The sequence below is a fragment of the Prionailurus bengalensis genome, chromosome F2, assembly GCF_016509475.1.
Source record: "Prionailurus bengalensis isolate Pbe53 chromosome F2, Fcat_Pben_1.1_paternal_pri, whole genome shotgun sequence".
Taxonomy (NCBI): Eukaryota; Metazoa; Chordata; class Mammalia; order Carnivora; family Felidae; genus Prionailurus; species Prionailurus bengalensis.
Genome location: NC_057353.1, coordinates 72,230,866 through 72,245,151, shown reverse-complemented (window position 1 = coordinate 72,245,151; position 14,286 = coordinate 72,230,866). Strand labels below are relative to the sequence as shown.

General features: G+C 54.7%; 1 protein-coding gene across 4 annotated transcripts in view; it reads left to right on the top strand.

Moving 5' to 3' along the window:
• Window positions 1-13,501, top strand: part of ASAP1 (ArfGAP with SH3 domain, ankyrin repeat and PH domain 1) — a 343,719-nt gene extending 330,218 nt beyond the window's left edge. For all 4 annotated transcript variants that reach the window (XM_043601770.1, XM_043601772.1, XM_043601771.1 and 1 more), the window contains 4 exons: window positions 1,911-1,969; window positions 5,838-6,337; window positions 8,277-8,399; window positions 10,818-13,501. In XM_043601770.1, the coding sequence (XP_043457705.1) occupies window positions 1,911-1,969; window positions 5,838-6,337; window positions 8,277-8,399; window positions 10,818-10,892 (757 nt within the window). In that variant the 3' untranslated portion in view covers window positions 10,893-13,501. The remainder of the gene's footprint in view (window positions 1-1,910; window positions 1,970-5,837; window positions 6,338-8,276; window positions 8,400-10,817) is intronic.
• Window positions 13,502-14,286: the final 785 nt, after the last annotated feature.

The following is a 14,286-nucleotide window of genomic DNA, read 5'->3' as shown; positions in this document are numbered from 1 at the left end:
TTTGCAGACTTGGGAATGAAGGCAGTCCTCAGGGAAGCCCGACAGCCCAGAGGTTTTCAAACCTAACAGTAGGACTCTCTCCAAGGGCCCCGTTTGTGAGGTTTTCTTTGGCTATGCTGAAAGCAGCGTTCCTTCCTTCCCTCATTTCACTGAAACGGGATATTTTGGAAGATCTTCTGTGGGCAACATTCACCCAACCCGACACAAAGGGTTTTCTCTAGAGGCCCGGTCTGAGATAAAGACACAAAGACACTTCCAGCCCCAAAACCTCGAGGAGAGAGTCAGCTGGCGTGCCGGGGTAGCTTTCCAGAGTTTTATCAAATGAGACAAAAACAAAGTCCTCATTTATTTTAGCACCACTGCCCTGTTTGGTCTTTCCAGCTCCGCAAGATAGGCCGATTACTATTTCCTCGGTTTTACAGATGAGGAAACAGCCCCGAAAGGTTGAGAGGTTAAGTGGTGGCAATGTCAGAGCTGGACTCAAACAGCTGTCCTCCAGACTCTGCATCCCATCGTCCCCTTCCCTCGTGTCCCGCCTGTCATTCCCATTCCATCGCCCGTCCGCCCCCCTCTGGGGGACGCAAACTTCAGCTCTGGGGTCTTCTTCGAGGGGCAGAGCGTCTGACACGTACAGAGTGCTTTTTGAACGGAATCGGGCTGCTCGCACACACGCACACACGTGCACACAGCGACGGCCTCGTGTTCGTTTCCATGAGAAGAAGCCCAGGCCCACAGGCGTTCAGTGGGGGCCCGGGGCCTGGGTCAGGAGTAACCATCGTGCTCACGTCAGTAGCCGGCAGGTGCTTCCCTGAGAAGATGCCAAGGCCGGGAACACACGCTCCAGAGGTGTTTGAGGCGAAGCCCTGTGTGTTCACTGTTTCCAGATTCACGGGGACTTCACGGCCCTCCCTGGCCTGGGGCCAGGGGATCCAGGAGCTGAGGAGAGAGCAGTTAGGACCGAGGGTGGTTGGAGGCCAGCGGCTGAGAACACGTGCACTTCATCATCTTTGACTCTGTGTTTGGTTGGCTTGGCTTGGCTTTCCCTCTTCCTTTAAATGCAGTTAGGAGAGAAAGAGGAACAAGCCAATTCTTAGGACATCATAGGACAGAAAAAGACAAACGAGAGCTTGAAAGGGGCCCTTGGCACAGAGGACTTGGGCGCTCGGCCACTGTTGCTCTGGGAGTCTGCAGTGCTCTGGTGTCCTGAGAGTAGCTACCGCCTCTCGCTGAAGCCAACAGGTGCCACCTGCGGCCCGGGCATTTCAGCGGCGGCAGGGGCGTGTGGAGGAACATTCGATTATTTGGACCACCTGGAGTGGGCTTCTGTTCCCGAGACTTGGGTGTTTTTCCCCACTCGTTGTGTAAGTGCTCCAAGAGGAAGGACAGCTCAGGGAGAGCCTGGGGGTCTGAGAACCCAAACGATCTGCTCTGGGGCCATGGAGGATATCAGGGCTCTGGCGATGGACGGAGAGGGGTCTGAATTTATGTCCCCCCTCCCCCACCCTGGCCTGCCTTGGGACCCTCTGCTGGTCACTGAAACTCCACAGAATTCAGTTTTTCCTCACCTGGACGTCGTGGCCAAAGACTTAGGTTGAGAGACTGTATCCCATGAGAGGACTGACTGAGGTTTTGTGGGGACAGATGCTCTCAGTTGGTACTTCTGCGGACAGGTGTCCAGGGGGAAGAGCAGGCAGTTTTCACTTTCACAGGCTTGGCCTTTTCATCCTGTCCTGGGTCCTCCCCGGCCAGGCAAATCTTGAATTGTGGGAAATAGACTGTAATCTTTCGTTAAAGAAATTTTGGAAGGGTTTTTAGAGAATTCACCAAACTCCTGTGATTTCCTTGAATATTATATCATTAATGATATTCTAGCATTTTGAGATCCTAAATGATTCTTATTTATTAATCAGCACCAGCTCTGCAAAGACTGCCCTTGGCCCAAGAGTTCTTCCTAAACTACCTCAGAAAGGTAAGACTCCTCTCTCTCGTGTTCACCTAACTGGAGTATCACCATGCCCTCCAGGGGACAGGTGTCTCTGTCTCTTTAGTTCATGGCTTGGTCCCAGACGCCTGAAGCAGCACCTGGCAGGTGCCCAGTTAATGTTTGTTCAATGAAGAAGGATATTTATTAACTCCGATTCTGTGGTTAGCAAAACACCATACTTTTCCTAAAAACCACAGTCCTTCTCCAGAAGGCACGCGATCATCCCAGGGATGGACATGCCATTCCTTCCCTTGCACACACGGTCAGAGACCTGGGAACCAGCACCAGCTCTACCGTTCACTCACCATGCAGCCTGGATGGTGGACCCGGAAGCTTCCCGAAGCCTCCAAGTCCTCACTTGTGAATGTGGGCAAGAATGCCTGCTTCGTGAGGCTTCGTGGGGACGAAATGAGATCATGCTTCAGAAAGCACCTCGCTGCTGGGGGGCACAGAAATTCTTCCCTGGGATGGTACCCCTCATGCAAAGCAGAGGGATGCATGCTCTGAGAAGGACAAGAAAGCAGTGTCTCTAAGTGCTGCCTCCTCTCCAAGCAAAGACACTCGGTCCTTTGACCAAATCTTCTTTAATCCTGATGGAGCTTTTCATCCGTAAGACCAGCACGTCCATCACCTTATCTGCTCCCTCTTCTTTGTTGCCAGCTCCTGCCTGGGAGCTGGGAGAACACCCCCAGACGTGCTTGGTTCATTCTGCCCGTCCTCACCTAGGCCCACAGGCCAGAGGACCCACGTTAGGTGCCGGAGGAGGCTCAGAGGACTCGTGGCCGCTCCGTGGGTTTCGGTGGCCACGGCAAGACCTTTGACCCCAGAAGTCAAAGTGAGGGATTCGTGGCGGAGAGCTGGGATCCACCCCGCTCCAGAGGTCTTTAGTAAAGTGACATATTTGGAGGCGGGCTGCCCAGGCTCCTGTGTAGTACCAGGGAGTCCCAGGTGGCTGCCAGTTCATTCTCCATGGAACACAGAGGAAGCGTCCCCTGGATTTACGAAGTCTTTATCTCAAGTCATTGTTTAATTGTTGTTGTTTTTTAACCTCGGCCCAGAGGGCTGTCCTGATCCCAGAGAAGTTTGAGGTGTTTCCCCGGCCCTGCCGCCACTCCTCCGCGACCGGCCCCACATTCAGCCCTACACTCTTCTCTGCCCATCACGCCTCACCACTGATTCCTTCCACCCGCCTGTCCGGCTCCCTTCCTCCTGCACCCAAACCCTGGCGATTCTTAGCCCCTTCTGTGACACCCCCACCCTGGCCACTGCCACCTTCTCGCTGTCCCACATCCCCTCCGGAGCCAGAGTCTCCCCGAGTGCTCTCCCTCACCTTCCACGCCCCTCCTGTGCTGGCTCTGCCCTTGACCAGCTCTGGGCTGACTCCACGCACTTGGACATGCTGGAGAGGCACAGTCAGGACCGTAGAGCGGTCCGAGAAGCGGTCAAGACCGCTGAGCTCACGCGGGCCTCGGGTGCGACCTGGTGCCCTCCATCCGCGGGATCTACTGACTCGCCACCACCTTAGCCCTCCATCCTTCACACCTCCTGTTCTCCCCGAAACAACTTCGCTTCTGCTTTCTCCATGAACAGGACATAAGCCCACTCCGCCCCACGCTCACCACCACATGTCCCCGGCTGCCTGCACTTGGCACCCAGGAAGCAGCAGGCTGTGTCCTCAGGTGGACCCCATGCTTATGCACTAGCCCCACCCCCCCCCAACTCTGGAACGGCGTTCCATGCTCGTGCTCTCTCTCTCTCGAAAAATAAAAATAAAAAATTTCTTAGTACTTTCAAATACCCAGTTTACATTTCTAATTATCTCATAAATGCCTGTCTTTTTTTTTTTAATTTTAGAGCTCGAGTGGGGAAGAGAGGGAAATGGGGTGGGGGGCAGAGAGAGAGAGAGAGAGAGAGAGAATCCCAAGCAGGCTCCACTCTCAGTGCAGAGCCCCACACAGGGCTCCATCCCACAACCCTGGGATCATGACAGCGCTGTGACCGGTGCGGTGCTGAGCATTCAAGTGCAAGCATCTCATGGCCTGGCTTTGATCCTTTTTCTAGGATAGATTCCTTGCACTGGAGCTGCATGGTTTGGGGTTCTCTCTGCCCAGGACTTAGTGTCTGTTCTCCCAGGAGTGGCTCACAGAGAGGCTTGCCACGCCCACCGCCTCGGGGGATCCCCCAGCTTTGCCCCGTCATTGCCAGCCTCTGCCTTGCGCCTACCCCCTTTGTGACTTGCTAGAGAGGAATCTGGCTTGCTTTAACTCTTTGAGCTCAGCCACACCAGCTGGAGCTCAAGGGCCAGCCCGCGAGCAGCGTGCCCTTGAATTTGATTTCCTTAGGAAGGGACATGGCTGAGCAGGCCATGAGCAGAAACAGCTACGGTACAGCCTGTGACAGTTTACAACACCAGCGTTCATCTTTTATTTCTTTTTTTTTTTAAATAAATTTTGAGAATATCTTTGGGAATATGTTGTACTTTTAGAGTAGCGTCCTTAGTTTGACTTTCTCCATGTGCCTTAGTCAGCTACTTCCTTGCTGAATGAATGTCTACTGTGTACTTGGCTCTGTACCAGGAGCCCGAGTTATAAGAATAAGTGAAAATGCGAACCCTCGCCTCCAGCAACCCTGACAGTGTGATAATGCTCTTATATAATGCTTAGAGCCTGCCAGGTCCTGTTGGCAAACTCTTGACCTGTACTGACTCATGTTTTAGAAATAAGGAAGGTGAGGCACAGGGAGGTTGTGTAATCTGCCCAAGATCACACAGCAGGTAAGTACCGGGTGGAGTGGCCTTGGACATGTCCGTAGGATCTTGGGTCCTACCAGTAGAGCTGTGGGTATGGTTTGACAAACTGGAATCCCCAGGCGGTGCGGTATTCCGGCCGCAGCCACACAGGGAGTGGGGGGGACCTGCCTAGGAAATCCTCCCAAACACATTAAATAGGCAGAAAACAAAGTTGCAAAGTACGTGAAAATGCCACGTAGGGTTTTTAAAAGATACATTCGTAAGTACAAGGACCTGTGTCACCAAAACGTAGCAGAGGTTACCTCAAAGGATTGGGGTGGGTGAGGAGAGAAGCCTTTTCATCTCTTACCTTATGTAGCATGTGAAACGTGTGAACGTGAGGAATTCATCATAAATTATGAGACAGCCACGGAACAGAACGCAACATTAAAAAGTACATACTGTTGCCAAAGGAACTTTATTGAACTGGCAAATACTCTTCCTAAAGCAGCATATAGATAAAGGCAGATAAACATTTTATCTGTGAAAAACATATAGAAAAGTCCAGGAGGAAATATGACCCAGTACTGTATTTTTTTGTTTATTTATTTGGGAAGGAAGGGGCAGAGAGAGGGGGACAGAGGATCTCAAGTGGGCTCCATGCCGACAGCAGAGAGCTTAACATGGGGCTCAGACTCCCAAACCTCAAGATCATGACCCAAGCCAAAGTCAGATGCTTAACCGACTGAGCCACCCAGACACCCTGTCCCCTTACTTTAAATGGCTACATTTAGGTGGTAGGCTTGTGGAAAACTTTATAACCTGTTTGTATTATGGTTGCTGTTTTTTTTTTTAATTTAAACAGTTATGTTTTTTAAATTCTGGATTAGTTTGCACATCCCGTTTCTACATAACTGAGGTGTGAAATAACACACTGTAATGTGGACGCCTTCCAGGCCCCCAACTTTTATCTTCTAAGGACGGGCAGTGTGTGCCTGGGTCCGGCCCCGGAGCAAGCACTCACTGTCCCTCAGTCCTCCTGGGGACTGATGGATGGAGGGGGCAGCGCTTCCCCGCCTCGTGGTGCCCTCCAGTGACCTCCCTCTCTGTGGTTGCTTCCCACAGTGGCACTAAGGAAAACAGAAACCAGCCATCACCTCTCCCTGGACAAAGCCAACATCCCGCCCGAGATCTTTCAGAAGTCCTCACAGTTGGCAGACTTACCACAGAAGCCACCACCCGGAGACCTGCCCCCGAAGCCCACAGAACTGGGTCCCAAACCCCAAATTGGAGATTTGCCTCCTAAGCCGGGAGACCTGCCCCCCAAGCCCCAGCTGGGAGACCTGCCCCCCAAGCCCCAGCTGGCAGACTTACCCCCCAAGCCACAGATGAAGGACCTCCCTCCCAAACCGCAGCTGGGAGACCTGCTGACGAAGTCCCAGGCTGGGGACGTGTCGCCCAAGGCCCAGCAGCCCCCAGACGTCACCCAGAAGTCACACCCGGTGGATCTCTCCCCGAACGTGCAGTCCCGAGACGCCATCCAAAAGCAAGCATCCGAAGACTCCAACGACCTCACGCCCACTCTGCCAGAGACGCCCGTCCCGCTGCCCAGGAAAATCAATACGGTGGGTAGGCGCCGCGTTTGAGGCTTTCATGAGCCCGCTGCTGCGCTCCGGGGCCCCGCGGGAGGGCACGTGCTCCAGCGGGCCCAGAAGCAGCACAGGCCTGCTCGCCTCCCCTGGCATCGAGCCAGAGCGGAGCCCGGCGGTCAGGGACACGGGCGTTGCACTCCAGCGGGCGGGCCTCAGGACCTGCCTTTGGCGCACGCTCCGACTGCGTGACCTGGGCCCGTTACTTACCCTCTCGGAGCCTCAGTTTCCCCGTACACAGAAAGGAGCCAGTGCAGTCACCGAGCCAGCTCACAGGCAGTTAAGTGTAGTGACAGTGGCACCAAGCTGGCACCTTGCAGACACTCAGCTCTAAGAGCCTGGAGGACCAGAGTCCTCCTCTCCTAGAGTCACAGGAGAGCAGGTTCCGTCTCGGGATTCTGCAGATCTGCTCTCTGCTTCTCGCCGCATCTTCCTGGAGGAGGTGGAGGCAAAGCCCAGGGGACTTGCACGTGCAGAACTTGGTTGAAATCTCACACTCCCTCGTTTTCATGAAACGCTTCCTACTCTGTAATATGTCGGTTTTATTCTAATATAAAAATGCTTTTTGCCCAAAAACCCCTTCTTTGGGGCAGGGCTCCAGGAAGATTCAGCGTGCCGTTGGTGGGGGGCACTGGCGGCCCAGGCCAAGGAGCTCAGTCCCCGAGGGAGCAGAAGGGCCGCCCGCTGCGCGCGGTTCTGCCCTCGCCCTCTGTAAGAACAGCGTTGCAGCAGAAGTGTGTCCCTTCCGCCCCGCAGGAGAGGAGGGACGAACACAGCCCGCTGTCCACGGCTCGGAGGCCGCCCTGGGCGGTGTGGCACGTATGCTCACTCTCCCCGAAGGCAACCTCCCGAGACCCCGGGCGCCGCTGCTGGCCTTGCCGAGTGCAGTTTCCGGCCCACACCACGCGCTTGCACGGTTGTCTGACGCTGTCGTTTCATCCTCCCCGTTGTAAATTCTCGCCTACGGGCCTTAGAGCTGAGACGCCTTGGCCGCCGCTCCTCCAGCGTCACCGGCCCCGGGAGGGGCTGCAGAGAGGAGGGGGGTGGCTGAGGGACAGCCCAGAGCATGCAGAGGAGGAGTCAGCTGACCCAAAACACTGAGAGACACTGCTCGGTTTTGTGGGGTTTTTAAATGAGAGAGAGAGAGACACAGCACAAGCAGGGGACGGGTGGGCGGGGGGGGGGGGGGGGGGGGACACAGAACCTGAAGCAGGCTCCAGGCTCTGAGCTGTCAGCACAGAGCCCGACGGGGGGTTCGAACCCACGAACCGTGAGATCATGACCTGAGCCGAAGTGGGACGCCTAACCGACTGAGCCACCCAGGCGCCCCACACCTCGCCTTTTGTAATACTAATTATTTAATGAGCAGGGCACCAGAAACCTCCTTTCGAAGATGATTTCTCTATTTCCATCTTTCTGTTTGCAAAAAACCAGAACAGATAAAAGCCCAAGGGAAAAGTGATCAGACGTTAATACATTGTTGGGAACTGCCTGGAAGCCTCCCACCCAGGCTGCTGCATCCTGGTTCCCCAGCATGTGCTGACTTGGTACTTTGCGTGAGGGGACTGAGAAATGTGTTCATGTCGTGCGTTCAGTCTGCAGAGGATGCACATTCTTCTTTACATCATGTTTCCCGGCACCATTTTTACCCTCTGCTGTCATCTCTGCAAGCTGCTGTTGTGGGTGGGGGGAGGGCAGGGTGCCTCATGGCTTTCGGTGGAGCTGCATTTTGATCCCCGCCCATAATTCGCTCCGTCCCAGAGCTCGGGGAAGAGGGAGGGGGCGCACAGCACCTGGGCGCCTGGCAGACCGGCCTCCCCTCCCACAGGGGAGAAGTCGAGGCTCGGGGAGGTTAAAGCCCACGCCGAGATCTGCGTGTCCTTTTTTCAGCTAAAACCCAGTTTCTTTATTGAAGGGCAAAAACAAGGTGAGGCGAGTGAAGACCATCTACGACTGCCAGGCGGACAATGACGATGAGCTCACCTTCATGGAGGGGGAAGTGATTGTGGTCACGGGGGAGGAAGACCAGGAGTGGTGGGTACGTACCAGGGGGCGGGGGGGAGGGGGCGGGGGGAGCCCACCCCGCGATGAGGAGCAGCGCCCGGCGCCAGCATCCTGCCGGCCGCCTCGCTTACCCTCTGCTGTGGTCGCTGGGTGTCTTCTGTCACCGCTGTCGTGCTAGGAACAGAGCCGTGGGGCTTCGAAACTGGGTCAGGAGAATTACCGCACGCGTGTGCTTTACCCTTGTTATCATGCCCCCCGTGAGCCGCAGGTATTTGCTGCCGTTTCACTGGAAGAGCTCAGGACCGTTCAGCATGGTAGGCAGCTGGATTCGGGAGCGTCTCTGACCCCGAAGCCCGATGCCCTGCTCCCCAAAACACACCGTCCCGGGCTCAGGCTCGGAGGCCTGCGTCCCTGTTTACCACTGCCCTGTCCCCAGGCTCGGTCCTTAATCCACCCTGCAGGCCTGTCTTTGTAAAGTGGGCCATCAGACCTTCCTCACTTGATTTTAGAGGATTAAGTGAGAATATCTATAAAAATCCCTTTTTCATTAAAACTGCTGCCCAGGTGTCAGAACGGAAAGGCACCGTCACCCTCACACAGCGGCTATTTGGAGATTCTCGGTGGCTGTAAGGGCAGCCGACAGGTCTATGCTGTCCTGGCTGCCACGGGAGTGGGCCTCCCGTGACAACTGGCCGGAGGCATCGGGGATGGTGTCCTCTGATCGTTCCCAGCATCAGCCTGGAGGTTCTGCTTCCTTGGCAGCCTGCACCCCACCTGCCCAGAGGGACCCTGTTCTGTCTGCTGGGAAGGGACCTGTGGTTCACAGTTGCCAGCAGAGCCTGCTGGGGCCCAGAGCACACGTGCACGTATGCGCGCACACACACACACACACACACACACAGGTGTGTACCTTTGGCTCTTCTGCCTTTGGGCCTGGAGAGTGACTGCAGATTCTCGATCACAGCGGCAGAGATTTTGCTGGGACTGAAGCAGCGACGCTGGGGACCTGGGAAGTGGGGACGCTCTGGGCCTCTGGCAAGTAGAAGCCAGGGTGCTGGGAGAACAGAGCTGCTGGCCTGAGTGTCAGGAGTGCTGAAGCTGGGAAGCCCCGGCTGGAGGGATGAGGTGCCTCCCCCCTGCTCCAGAGGGACAAGTGGGGATAGCCCCGGGCCCCTCCTGCCTCTGTTAGGATCGGGCCTCCTCCTGGGGTGGAGCCTGCTAGAGAGTCATGACAAGGAGATGGGCTCTGAAGACCCCGTGGGAGTCACTCACAACGCTCTGTGGCCTCGGATGAGGCATGTCCCTTCTGGCGGCCCGTTTCCTGCTCAGAAATGGGCCGTGAGTAACCCCTCCCCACAAGGATGCCCTTTGCTGATACGGTGATGTTATTACAAGCAAGCGGCGACCAGATCCCTTGCTAAGAAAGTGGTGACGACAGCAGAGGATCCAGAGGGAGTAAGTGGAAAGTTTTTAGTGTCAGCACATCTGCCAGAGCAGACATAAAAATAATGCCGTGCGTGGCACCAGTGATTTCTGATGGACAGAACCCTCTCACGTGCCTGACGCCAGCTGAGCAAGACGCCCGAGGTGAGCAGGTCAGGTCTTACGTTAGCTCCACCTCCAAGATGAGAAGCCCATGCCCCACGGCCCAGGGGGGCCCCGGGGGCTGCCCCAGGTCAAAGAGCCGGTGAATAAAGGAACCAGCCCTGGGCTCCCCCCACAGCTCCTGCCTCAGCCGCCGTCCACATTGCGGGTGTTTCGTAGATGAAAATGAGAGCTGACCTGGTCCCTAAGGCCACCATCCGTCCACTCTCTGCTTTTGTCCTTTAAAGCCAGTGTGCGTGTGTCCTCTTTGTTCTGAAGGCTCGTGACAGGATTCTCCTTCATGCAATTAATGGGGGCCTAACTGAGCTAATGAGGAGGTTCTTGCTGGGCACTGCGGCTCACAGGCTCGGGCAGCTGACCGTAAAGTGACCCCAGGCCACCGTCCATCTCAGACCTTATCGGTCTCCTTCCCCCACAGCAGCCAGAACGTGCAGGTCTGGCCCGCAAGCCAGCCCTTCGCATCTGTGTGGGTTTTCGTGTAACGTCGCGAGAGTCCTGAGGAGAAAGGGTCCTTCAGCCCCATTTTTCAGACAAGGCTTAGCAAGGCTTGTGCGAGGAGGCTCAGCGGGAGAGCGGGTTGAGCGCCCCGGTTAAGAGCGTGGACTGTGGAGTCTGCAGCCCGTGTGGGACCGCGGGCAGGTCCTCCCGCCCGCGCGCGTGGACGCTCCCCTCCTTGGGGCTGGCGTGCGGGCGCCGTGAGGTCCCGGAGAAGCGCTGAGCATGTCCTACCTTCTTCTGTTATTGCTGCACGTAGTTTATTGTCATTAGCGCCCTATAGCTCACCAGGTTGGGGGGCACCCCAGGCCCGTGGGCCGCCTGCAGACTGACGACTCTTTTCTCCCCGCAGATCGGGCATATCGAAGGACAGCCTGAGAGGAAGGGGGTCTTTCCAGTGTCCTTTGTTCACATCCTGTCTGACTAGCAAAGAGCAGGACCTTGAGATTGTCCACATCTTCACGCAAGACTGCCGCCTCCACGTACTCCCGTGCACACGTGTATATAGCTGCTGTTACAGAACAAGGGACTCACTCCAGGGCCACCTCAGGAGGGGAACGTAGTGTGTGTTGTAAATAGTCCGTGGTCTTCCGCCTTCGCCAGTATTAGGGTAGCCCTGGGACCCGGCGCGCCTTACTGGTTTGCCAAAGCCATCCTTGGCGTCTAGCACTTCACATCTCTATGCTGTTCTCCGAGCAAACAGACAAAAACAGGAATATAGCAACTGCTGGCTTCGCAAGGAGAAGTGGTCTCCAGCAGCCGTCGAAAGGCGTAGAATTGACTCGTGTTCCTAACAAAACAGTATTCTCCATTGTGTTACTGAAAATGCAACGTTAGCAGAGAGGTGGGCTCTGTTCTCCAGGTGAAATTAGCTCCATGACAGAACGGCCTGTAGCGGTCTGTGTGCACGGTTCACAGCCACAAAAACCTACTTGGGTATTTATTACAGAGAAGTGCTCGGTTAAACCTAAGTGTTGCTCCTTCAGCAAAATAAAATACTCACCGGCCCAAACCCTTTGGTGGCAGTTGACCGTCCCCACCGCCTCGGGCAGGCTAGGCGCGGGCGGTTTATCCTGTCTTACGGTGACGAGTGCCCGCCCCTGAGATATTACCTCATTATGCAGAAATAACATATCCTTCACGACTATTTTGACAAAAGCTTAAAACACATCTGGTGAAGTTCAACTTTCAGGAACCGAGGACCGCCAGGAAACATTAGCCTCTACATTATGCATGCATTTAGAAGCTTACCTGAAATCTGCCTTTTATAAAGGAACAGTACGGACAAGTTGAACTGTACATTTTTTAAACTTGATCGCCATTAAAGCAGAAATTATAAGGTTGCGACAATACCCGTTTCTAGTCAGTCATTTGGCCTTCTCAGAGCGTGAAGCTGCATATCACGTTATGAATTAGCATCCTCCCGATGTGTTAAAGCACCTGATACACCAGTTTAAATTCATTATTTTGTCAGTTTTGTCCTTGATCAATTTAAACCTGTAAAAGAGGATTCAAGAAGAATTTAACAGTCGGCCCTTCACACGGCTTCCCCCCCACCCCCCCCATAGGATCCGGGTGCTGAAGCCAGCCTCCTGTTCCTCCGTGCTTTTGATGACACCCGAGGCGTAGGTGAGGCTTCCAGCCTTAAGCTGACTTCAGTAAACCCGTTCCCTTCAAGGCAGGTCGCAGCCAAGTGCTCGAACGCCGCCGTGAACCGGCGCTCTTCCCGCAGCGAGGCTCCCTCCGTGTTCTCTCCGTCCCAGTCGTGGCCATCAGGCCGCTGAGGGCGCCCTGCGCGCTCGGTCTTGTCCGCCGGTCTGGATTCTGAAAAGAACACGTTCTTTTCAGCGTTCCCCAGTCGGCGGAGCCGCCCTCTGGATTCCGAGGCCCGTGTGTCCTTGTGGCATCGCGTTTGCTTAAACCGCTTTGTTGGCAACAGCATAGAAAGCTGGTGTTCTTAAGCAGGGAACCTCGGCAGCGCGTGGTTTAGAAACGCTCGTCTCACAGACGCGCGCTCCCGCCCGCGCCCGTGGGAAAAGCCCCCTCGACCACAGCCACAGCGCTCAGTGAGTGGTAGGGAGCCCGGCTCTGCTGAAGGGGTCGCCGCGAAAACTCCGAACACCCACCTCACAAAGAAACCTTGCGTGAACGCACCTGCACCGCGACTTCCCAGCTGTTCCTGGAAAGTGGTTTTGAGCAGTTGCTGGCCCGGCGGCCCCCGCGAGCCACGCGCAGCCCGCCAGCGTCCGGAGCCAGGCGGTGCACGGGGCCGTCGGCCCAGGAAGGCGCCGTCCCAAGTCACGGAGCGTCCTGGTTCATTCAAGTACGCGTTCCGAGTTGCATTGAAGAACCGTTCGTCTCTGTGGCCTACGGTATTTTCAGCCGATCTCAAAATAAACTGGTTTTCTAAAAAACTCAAAACCTAGATGTCTAAAATTACACGGAGTCCTTGTCTGTTCTTTCTCCTCCTTCCACAGATGCGGTTGTTTCTTTGGGTTTTTTTCCAACACCTTCTGTGTTTTTCTTTCTGGTTTTTTGATTTCCGTGAGGAATTTGCGTTCTGTCTAATCCAGCTTACGGCGAGACATAGGAAAGCTAGGGACAAGTACCTTTGGTGATCTTGGTCGAGTTTGAACCTTTGTTCTGAAACTCAGCGAGCCACTATCTGCAATTTCGTACATGATATAGTATTTTGAAGGTATGGAACCTTATGGGGGAAAAAAATAGTTAATTAGTTCTTTTTTCCCCCAGAGGGGAAAGTTACGTTCTGCAAATAGCCTGTGTCTTATTTTACTGTTGAACAGCAATTGCTATTTATTTTTTTATTGCCTAGAACTTCTCCACGTTGTATAGGAACCCCGTAGTGCCGCTAGATAAATTCCAGACTCTCGTCTGGGTGTTACCACGAGGCATCAGTACACTTGTCATCTCACATGGAGTTAATGTGACCGTTTTTCAGTACTGTATGTGTTAATTTCTACTTTTTTTAATATTTAAAATTGCTTTTAAATAAACATATTCTCAGTTGATCCCAAACATCTGAAATCAGGCCATTTTGTGAGTCGTCCACTCTGTTCCATTCGGAGAGAATCAGGGCTCTTGCTTGGCTGTGCTTTGGGGCGGCGGGTGGGTGGGTCGATAACACGGCCGTTCCAGCTCCCGTGTCAAAGCTCTGGAGACAGAAAGATGTCCATCACTTTCCTGGGCTTACAAAACAATTCCTCTGCATTTTGTCCGCCCCCCCCCCCCATTCCCACTCCCACCTCCATGCACCCACTTCTCCTTTTTATGTGAAGAGGGGAGAGCCCTGCCCCACCCAGCAAGAGGCACACACCTCTCAGCTTTACAGAGTTTAAAAAGGAGGGGGGCGCCTGGGTGGCTCGGTCGGTTGAGCGTCCGACTTCAGCTCAGGTCATGATCTCATGGTTTGTGGGTTCGAGCCCCGCGTCGGGCTCTGTGCCAACAGCCTGGAGCCTGCTTCGGATTCTGTGTCTCCCTGTCTCTCTGCCCCTCCCCTGCTCATGCTCTGTGTCTTTCTGTCTCAAAAATAAATAAAACATTAAAAAAAAAAATTAAAAAGGAGGCCCAGAAAGCCTCACTGCCCTGCAGGACATGCCGCGGCTGGTAAACAACCGAGTCTGGGTCCAAGTGAGTGGTTCTGGCCCCGGTGCCGTCCTAGGATCCGTTGCAGCGTTCCAGCCTGGAAGCAGAGGTGGAAAACGGCTGGAGGGACAGCACTAAACACTCTCGAGTGTTGGCCTGGCATTCCTTCGGTTTCCTCGTTGGTGGAGGTTAGTGCCTATTACACACCTAGACCAGAT